This window comes from Zalophus californianus, chromosome 13 (genome assembly GCF_009762305.2).
Source record: "Zalophus californianus isolate mZalCal1 chromosome 13, mZalCal1.pri.v2, whole genome shotgun sequence".
Taxonomy (NCBI): domain Eukaryota; kingdom Metazoa; phylum Chordata; class Mammalia; order Carnivora; family Otariidae; genus Zalophus; species Zalophus californianus.
In genome coordinates this window covers 91,718,514-91,728,597 of record NC_045607.1, presented here as the reverse complement: position 1 = coordinate 91,728,597, position 10,084 = coordinate 91,718,514, and the positions used below count along the sequence as shown (strand labels likewise).

Genomic DNA, 10,084 nt, shown 5'->3' with positions numbered 1-10,084 from the left:
CAGAGAGGCAGAGGGTGTTTCTCATTGAGCAAAAACATCCAGCTTTGATTTCAGTGTTGATGCCACGCAAGCAGTATGGTGCTTCTGGCTCGAATGTAATGGAATTCTCCACCACAGATGGTGCACACAGGCCTTTTGTTCCACGGTGGTGATGCTTGCTTGGCACCCGTCACGCACCTCAGAACTGTGTAGGAGCTCCAGCTCTTGGGGACGGGAAACCGCGAGGCCGGGCAGACATGAAGACAGCGGGTGACAAACAGGAAGGTCCGCACTCCTTTCAGAGCTCGTACAAATAGGAACAGAAAGAACCACTGGAGTCTGACACACCCACGGTGTCATTCCATTGGAAAGTTCCGAGCCAGTTACGTAGGCAGCGAATGGGACGCAAAGAGCAGATGTTTTGTATGGTGGGGAGGAAGGTTCGAGGCTGCCTTTCCCCTTTGTTGGCCAACTAGAAAGAGATTAAAATGGAACACATCACGTTTACCAAACATGGCAATTAAAAATGCCACGAACACGTGTTTAAATCAAATAGTGCCTTAAGACAACAGAAGAATTCAGCACGATTTCCCCAGCTTCTTTCTCCCACAGAAAATAGCATTACCGATCGGCTCAGACTGGGAGTTGGTGAGCGACAGCCCAGGGGCCAATAAAGTTTTATGTGAACTCGTTCATTCACCTTTCTCTGTGACCAGAGTTTCCATCTGTAACTATAGGGTTGAGGAGTTGAAATGCAGAGCATCTAGCTTTCAATGCCAAAATGATTTTCTACCTGGTCCTTTACAGCATAAGTTTGTAGGGCCCTGATCTGCACCCTCGACCACAAAGCTCTGCAGAAGGCCCTCGGACCTGAAGATGGGGGAGCCCGTGCAACTCGTGAGGCACGACTAGCTAGCCTCCAGGTCTCCCATGCCAGGCCGGCGTTTGCTCAGTGGAAGGGAGAGAATGGAGACCAAGCTCATGCCCCGGGGGGAAGAGCATGTGGACTGTGATTCCTGTTGGTCCAGCCAGCTAGAGTCCAGAGAACAAGTTCAACCCAGGTCCCGAAGATCTGCCCCAACTCCTATAAGGCAGATCCGCAGCATGTGTTCCCGTTGGCGCTGGGGCGCCTCTGAATCACAAGACCTTCCTGGACCTCAGGCTGCCGGGATGAGGACCCCGGCAGCTTGAGAAGGGCCCTAACTTGCTAAAGGACCAAAGGACAAGCTGGCCGATGCTTCAGAAGGCTTAGTTTGCCCCTGATGCTGCAGCTGGGCATGTCCACACCCCAGCTTGGGGGCGAATGGTTCCCAGGGTCTACACATAGCCACACTGGTGGGGTTGCTGTCATCTCTGACGAATGGGTGCATCTGAAAAGGCTGAGTGCTGAGGAGCCCCTCAAGCTTGGTTTACGCCAGGGCTCCCGTCGGTCCGGGTATCTGATGGAATGTTCCAGGTGATGAAAGCAGGCAGGGAAGGGGAGGCCGTGCTAGGAACACCTGGCCCAGGGGCTGAGCAATGCTGACGCCCGCCTCTTGCTCGGTGGCTGTCCTCAGCCCCCTTTCTCTTCTGCTGGCGTCCTTGCTCCATCTCTCCCCAACCTTCCTGTCCTTCCCTGCAGCCAGGGCCTCCACTGCTGGCCTGTGAGGCCTCTCCTTTCTCCCCTGTCCCGCCCAGGCAGCGCCCAAACCTACTCTGCCTGTGCCCTTCCAATCCGTCAATTCTCATCCCCAGCTATCTGGGGAATGCTGGTGGGCACACCCCAGCCCCAGAGAATGAGTCTCAATCCAGCGTTTCAGGGGTTGGATCAGGCACGGACGTTCCAGATCACTCTGTCAGAGACACATGAGGGGTGTCTGCTGGTGGCCTCTGGGGAAGGGTGTCCTTGCCGCGGAGAGACACTGAGGAAGGGGCAGCATCTCCCCCTTCCCTGCCCGCGGGCAGCTTGCAGGGAGGCTAACAGGCATGGGAAGATGGACAGAACCCGCGTTCTTGGTGGTACCGGGAGATGAATTAATCAACTCTGGAATCAGCCCGACTCCAGAATTTGCACTACATGAGAAAAGACACTTCCCTTGTCACCGAAGCTATTTTGAATTCATTTGCAGGTTACTCGCAGCTCATGTCATCTCTGCTTCAACAGGCTTTGGCGGGCCTGCCACCTCATGAACGCCCCGCCATGGACCCCCGGCCTTCCCTCCGCCCCCAGCCGTGGCCTCTCCCTCTTGGCCTTATACCCTGTGGGGATACTTACACCACCCCCAATGTGAACGCACTCCCTGAACCCGCAGCAGACATGTGCTTCACCAAGAAGCCCTCATGCTCCACCGGCCTGTGCCCCCCACGTTCTGCCGCTGGATCCGAAGGTGATCCTAATGTATGTAAAACTGAGTCACCAGACTTCTGCTTCTAGTGGTGATGAGCCAGGTCAGTGGAAACGGAACTCCCACTGGGGGCACGAGAAAAGCTGCATGGAGACGTGGGTCCAGGGGCGCCAGGGAACTCACAGGACATTCAAAAATTCCTGTGCCGGATCCCAGTGAAGATGAAGCCCCCACAGGTGAGCTCAGCTCGGCGGCTTTTTCCCGGGGGCGCTTTCCCACTTTACAGAGGGCAGCTGACGGGCTGGGTGGCACATTCTACACACCCGAAAGGAGTAGCTGAAGTCAAGGTCTGAATGGAATATGAAGCCACGGAAACACTGGCTGGAGTGAAAGACAAGACTTTTCAGCAGGTGTGGCTGGGTCTGCCGGAGAGCCACGTGGAGCTATGGGAAAACCCAGAGCCAGCTCACGCCGTGCACGCACCCTGCAGATCCAAATGTCAAAGGCAAGACAAGAAAGCTCTTAGACAAAAATGTAAGAGGATCTTTTCTTGGAACACAGGACAGAGAAAGACGCATGCAACAAGATGCAAAAAGCTCTACCTGCAAAGAAAAAGACTTGATGAATTGCTCTACAATACTTGTCAGACCCTCCAGTCACCAAGAAGCACTGCTAAGGAGGGAAGAGATGATCAGCCGGAAGGATGGAGGGGGCATCTGCGGTGCACCCACCTTACCAGGGGCTCTTTCCTGGTGTATAGAAGGGTTTTCCACAGATTCACGAAGAAAAATGACAATCAGACAGAAAACTGAGCAACAGCCTATACGCGGACAGTAAATCTACGAACAGGTGCTTAGAGAATCGCCACGCAAGCAGTGGCCAAAATGGAAAGCCTGACAGCACCAAGGTGCTGGTGTGGACGTGAAGTGACAGAGACCTCGGAGCCTCGGGGAAGCTTTTGGAAGACAGCTCAGCATCGTTTATTAAAGCCAAAGACACAGACCGTGTGGGAACCACCACGTTCATCCATAAGTGTGTTCCCAACAGAACTGCATGGACACATGCACCAGGGGGTCAGCACAGTAATACCCATTCCTGCAGTATTATAGCCCCAAACTGAAAATAAAAGTGCTTCAGAGAGAGAGAGAGAGAGAGAGAGAGATTTGTAAGGTGCATAACTAGACAGGAAGGAAAAGGAATGATCTGCAGCTAAATATAGCCAGCCCAATACCAAAGAGTACTTACTGCATGCTTTTATTAAGATAAAAATCAAAGCCGGCAAAACTCAACCACAGCATTCCGTTGTTAAAGCAAGAAAGCGATTTCCATCAAAGGCAGGATAATTGTTATGTTTAGGGGCAGGGACAGAAGCTGGAGGCGGTCCTCGGGAGTGGCCGTGTGGTCCTTCTGGCCCCGGGGACTGGCTATGCAGGTATTTACCCGCCGATACGTTATCTCAGTTCTGCACCATTTTCGGATTGTGTTTCATATTTCACAATCAAAGCAAGGTAAAAGGAAAATTTGCACTCAGCCGCACTCAGTGAAGCCTGCTGGGGAAAGGCCTGCCTGGCTTCTGACTCTCCACACTCAGGATTCACATGCAGACACACAGCACAGCGCCCTGCTGTGCTTTTTCTTCTGGACACCGTGGATCTCCTCCCTGTTCACGTCTCCTCCTTTGGTTCCAGTCCCCGAAGCTTAGCACACCTGCTAAGGATACAGTCGCAGGCCCTCTGTGCGCTGGTTTACTTGGTTATTTATTCTACTCCTAATCTTTGAGTGAATCGGTGATTCACTTAACCCTTTCTTATGACCTGTGTTTTGATGAGTAATTTTATCTTTTTTCATCTTATAGCAGTGTTTATAGATGGTACCGTCTCAATTACCCATCGCTGTGCAGCCAGCAACGTTACCATTTAATGGGCGCAGACAGTGATGACTGGCCCTCCTGACTCAGCTATCTGGGCGGGGCGCCGGGATGCGTTGGGGTTGAAGCATCCAGGATGGTCTCTTCAACCCGCTGGGGCCGCCTGGGCATTCTTTTCCGCACCTGGTCTTCCCAGCTGTGCGGCTGGACCTCTTCTCGTGAGACTTGGGGCTCCAAGAGATACTGTTCCAAAAAAACTAAGCTAATCTGCAAGTTCTTAAAGCCTCTTTGTCGTGCTGGCTAACATTCCACTGACCAAAGCCAGGCACACGGTCGAGTTCATTTGGAGGGGACAACACAAGGATGTGACTACCAGGGCTCAGTAGGAGTCATCACAACAAATACATGGGCATCATCATAATAAATGTATAATAGTACATTGAAAAATACAAATACAGGGGACCAACCAAACACATGTATTCAGGAATACTTACAGCAATAGAAAGACTTAGCAGGGTTGGATACATCTGTGCACTTTTTCCATCTTTGACAATTTGACCAACAATTCACGAAAGACAAAAGCTCTGCGGGTTGAGGACGCATTCACAGCATCACTGGTTAGAAAGTTTTCCAAGAGTAGGTGTTTTCACGAATACTGTAACTCTCATCAACTTGAGAAGTGGAAGTTTTGAGTGGGCGGTCTCAAGCCCCGTGGACGTACTGTGAAGGGACACAGCCCCTCCGAAACATTCACAGTGAGCTGAGCACTCAAGGTGTTCATGCCTTGCCCCAGATCTGGGGGCTCTGGCCACACTCCCTCAAGCCTGACTTGGACTCAGCACCTTTCCTGAGCTTCTCAGAGTGCCCTCCCCCGTCAACCTGTCCCACGGCTAGAAATCACTGTCTAGGTATTCGCAATCCCACTGTTAGAAATCGCTGAAAGTGTAGGAACTGCTAGGACATTCACCTGAACAAATAACGCGAGAGCCCAGCCCTGAGGCTTCCTCCTCAGACCAGGGGCTGGCGCAGTCTGGGTGGAAAGTACCAGGGCTGTACAAGTCTTTGAATTGCTAATCTGCAGTCACCAGGGGCTACTTCCTGGAAACCCTCCAGCAGAGCCCCTCTCCTCCCTGCCTCCCCCATGAGCGGTGTGACTCCGGGGCCTGCAAACGCTGCTATAGCTGGCGGGGGGTTCTAGGCTGCACCCTTTTGCTTCTAAACAGCTCTGGGCTACTGGGCTCTTCCTCTTTGGGGCGAGTTTCACGGAGCGGCCACCCGACGCAGGCACCTGCCTGCCTCCTTGAAATGGAGGGGTCTCCACCCAGGACACCACCACTGGCATCTTATTTCATGCTCCATATAAGCACTTGCTTCATGAATAATGCTGGCAGAAATGTTTAAATGAGAAACAAATGTGCTTTAAAAGTCCTTGCAATTGGCTCAATTTGTGAGGGCTCATGATATGCCGGATGCTCCATGTATTACCCGACTTGACCCCTCACAATGTTTGAAAGAGGCATCACCGTGCCCATTTTCACAGCCCTGCAAACTGAGGTGCGGAGAGGTGGGTCACGTGGCCAAGGCTGCGCAGCCAGTGATTGGTAGGTAGGGCAGAGGTAGGACAAAGTCCGCCTCTCTTTGGCCCGGAGCCTAGTTCCCTCTCTCCATTCACCACCTTTCCAGGCACGGCAGCTAGCCCAGAACTCAGAAATCAGCCTGGGCTCGTGTCTAGAGGGGTTCTGTCCCAAAGAAAGAGAATGCAAGTCACAAATGTGAGCCACCTGGGGAATTCTGAATTTCCTAGTAGCCACCCTGCAAAATGAAAGCAAAGTAAAATTAGTTTTTTTTTTTTTGAAGATTTTATTTATTTATTTGAGAGAGAGAGAATGAGAGAGAGAGAGCACGAGAGGGAAGAGGGTCAGAGGGAGAAGCAGACTCCCTGCTGAGCAGGGAGCCCGATGTGGGACTCGATCCCGGGACTCCAGGATCATGACCCGAGCCGAAGGCAGTCGCTTAACCAACTGAGCCACCCAGGCGCCCTAAAATTAGTTTTAATAACATATTTTACTTAACTCAATACAAGGAAATATTATTCCAACAGGTAGCCAGTGTAAAAAAATTACTAGTCAGATCCTTCACTTTTTTTCTTTTTCCACCAAGCAACCGTCTGGACTGGGACTAGCTGCATCTCAAACATCACCGGCTGTGCAGGCTAATGGCCACCCCATCGGATAGTGCAGATTCCAGTTCTTTGAGATGTCACGGTTTCTCAAAATGTGCTCAAAACAATGTCAACTGTTTGGATTTGTGCTCCAAAGCACATGGGTATGAGTGGGTACAAGGAGGAAAAAATCAGATGTGATAGAAATCAGTCAAAAGTAAGGCACCACCCCTGCTATAGGCTCACACAGTCTCCAGTCCAGCATGGGCTGCAGGCAGGGCCGTCTCCAGCCACCAGGGTTTCAAGGACTCAGAAACCCTGAAGTCCTGCTACCTTTGGGAGAAACGTACTTGAAAATGCTGTTTCCAACAAATGTTCTGATCTGCCTGAAAAACTGAATTATTTTGAAAGGAAAAAAAAAGGGGAAAAAAGCCTGCAGCTCTAGAATCTAAGAAAGTGTCTCGTTGTTGTTGTTTTTTGTTTTGCTTTATTTTTTGATGCTGGGAACTATTTTTAGAAAAGAGAATCCATCTCATACTTGATAAGACTTATTCATCCTTAGAGAGAGACACAGTTGGTGCCAACGAATATAACCAAGAAGGTCAATGAAGGTCGACTTGGATTCTGATTGGAGAAATGATTGTCTCAGGAACAGTGATCAGGATGCATGTTCCTGCTGTGTTTTTTCAGGGGCTTTTCTTCCACTCAGAGTGATGGGCGTACAAGAGTGAATGGAAACACTAAAGCATTATTTGTCGGGCCGTACGATGGTTTCCCGACGAGAAACGGAACTGCCAGGCGAAACCCACTTCCAATCAACGTAGAGAGATCCGAGATGAAAGTGAGGCTCACGGAACAGACAGGCAGGGAGGGCAAAGTGGCCGGCAAGGCTCCCCCCCCCCCCCAGGGAGAACAATCCTGTGGCATCACGCGCCTGTTACCACGATGGACGGCAGGCAGTTACAGTTATCTCCTGAGAGCAACTGTGCGCCGGGTTTGTGTGCTGTGGATACAAGGATGCTGTCCTGAAAGAATTTAAAGCAAAACTTGAGGGCAGCATCTCTCATTATTGCAAGCACTGACAAACACTGAATGTCTGTTTAATGGTATCTCCGGAAGTGACTATGATCATGTCGACATTGCTATTTATTATGCCTGAGGGTTTTTTTGGAAAAAAAATTCTATTTGGTTTTTATTCACCCAAGTTTCTGACTTCCTGACTCAATCTTCCCGTCGGTAGGTGCGGTAGCTCTCTGAGCTGGAGCAGCTACAGTGAGGGAGCGCGGGAGGAAATGCTCAGCATACAAGGTGTCTCTGCAAATCCACTTCGCAAGTTGCCTCTGGAGCGCTAAGACGAAGGCTCTAATCTGATAAGGGAGGGAGGATACACCCCAACTAGTTTTTCTAAATTTAGTCTGAACTCACCATATCTGGTTTTAACGGGATGGCACAAAAGCTTTGTTTCCCTAGTTCCTTCTGAGAGCTCCACCAACAGCAACAAAGATGGGCAACAGAAATTCCCTGTCTGGGGAGCCTAAAGATATTCAAAACCACGTACCATAAGGTAAAGGGGAGCACTGGCCAGAGCAAGCAGTGGTCAAATAGGGTGTGGGAGGCGAGGTAGGGAAGCCATCAGGAAACCTGGTGGAGATGCCATCTCAGGGTCAGCAGTGTTCCTGGAACGCCACCCACCAAGGCTTTGTTTGCACTGATGAGAAGGGAACGGCAAATGTGCTTTCCTAGATCACGCTTTGTGCAAATGCTTAAGATGCTGGAAAGGCAGAGAAACATGCTACGTTTGCTGGGAGCAGTTTGTGGATGAGGAAGGCTGGAGAACCAAGCCTCTGAGCTGCAGTCTCTGCCCCCGGGGGAGGTGGGGGTGGGGAGGGGGTGAGCCTGGGGGGCTCAGTCGGTTAAGCATCCGACTCTCGGTTTCAGCTCAGGTCATGATCTCAAGGTCGTAAGATTGAGCCCCGTGTTGGGCTCTGTGCTCCGTGTGGAGCCTGCGTGTCTCTCTCCCTCTGCTCCTCCCCACTCTCTCTCTCTCTGTCTCTCCTCTCTTGAATAAATAAATAAACAAATCTTAAAAAAAAAAGATATGTAGTGAAATGAGGATATAGCATCGAATCAAATAAACTACATGAAATAAAAGGAAGAACACAAGAGAAAAATCAAGTTTCAGACAAAGAACATCCCCCACCCCACCAAAATATTGTTACAGATCTGATGAGTTGTGAACAAACATACTGCCATGAAATCAACAATGTAATGAAGAAATTGCCCTCGGAAAGCAAATGTGAAAGTGAAGATACAAGGTTTCCAGGTACAACAGGGAAGCTGAAGGGAGTTAACCAACTGCCAACAGAGCTCAGGAAAGAAGCTGTTCTTCCAGGAAAGAAGTATGAGGAACGTCAGTGCTGCGTCAAAGGGACATGAAGTGCACGATGGAGGGAAATGAGCTCAGAGTTTAAGGGACTGAGAGAAACTGGAAGATCTATAAGATGGACAACGGAAATCCGACATGTGCACAACTGTCTCTGGGGCAGAGAACTTAAATAATAAGATGGGACAGATATTTTAAGATATAATCCTAGAACGCTTTCCTGAACTCAAAGAAGACACACACTTCTTCAGTGTTCCTTAGGAAAAACTGGCATAGAGCAATCAACACTGACACACATCCTGCCAAATGACCATGTTTTTGAAGATTTTATTTATTTGAGAGAGAGAGCACGAGTAGGGGGGAAGGGGCAGAGGCAGAGGGAGAAGCAGACTCCCCACTGAGCAGGGAGCCCAGCAGGGAGCCCAATGCAGGGCTCAATCCCAGGACCCTGAGATCATGACCTGAGCTGGTGCTTAACAAACTGAGCCACCCAAGTTACCCCTAAAATGACCATGTTTTTGGACGTGAGAAGCTTTGGGCTGGTCTCCAACACTTCCATGGCAGCAGTCAACACTGAAAAGACAGTAAAGCAATGTCTACGGAGTCCCTGAGAACAGAAAAATGAGCCAAGGTCATTTGAACTCAAGCAGACTATTGTTTAATTTAAAAGGCAAGAGGTATTTTTTTAAAAATATATAATAATTTGAGAAACCACAGGACACACTTGAGACTGTGAACAGATACATGGGAAGCCACAGCAGAGGGCAGGCGGTGAGCATTGCCTACTTAACTCTTGGACTAAGATGAAAACAAAGCTAGGAAGGTGGATACAAAACAGAATGTAGCAGAAGTGTAACAAGGTAGTGAAGATTTATATAACAGTAATCAGGAGAGGAGGGTAGACAAAATTTGCAAGGTATGGTAAGCATCGTGGTTTCTTTGGGAGAACCAGAGATCGGGACAGATCAATAAAGCTGATGAATAAAAGATGAATATGTTTTTAAAAATACAAAAGGAAATTGGGGCGCCCGGGTGGCTCAGTCGTTAAGCGTCTGCCTTCGGCTCGGGTCTTGATCCCAGCGTCCTGGGATCGAGCCCCGCATCGGGCTCTCTGCTCGGCCAGAAGCCTGCTTCTCCCTCTCCCACTTCCCCCCGCTGGTGTTCCCTCTCTCGCTGTCTCTCTCTCTGTCAAATAAATAAAAAATCTTAAAAAAAAAAATACAAAAGGAAACATTAAGAAAAAAATAAGATTAAAATGGTTTGTTGGTGGTGGGAGTAGGGAAAGGGGAGGAAATACAGTAGGTTTCTCATCGCTTATGATAAGGAGTCAAAGGATTTCTTTTTTAAGATGGATTTATTTATTTTAGAGA

At 49.6% G+C, this 10,084-nt stretch overlaps 1 protein-coding gene across 1 annotated transcript in view; it reads right to left on the bottom strand.

The window, feature by feature from the left end:
• Nucleotides 1-265: 265 nt before the first annotated feature.
• Nucleotides 266-10,084, bottom strand: part of AUH (AU RNA binding methylglutaconyl-CoA hydratase) — a 346,329-nt gene continuing 336,510 nt past the window's right edge. The window contains 1 exon segment of the mRNA XM_027615423.1: nucleotides 266-451. Coding sequence (XP_027471224.1) covers nucleotides 278-451 — 174 coding nt within the window. The 3' untranslated portion in view covers nucleotides 266-277.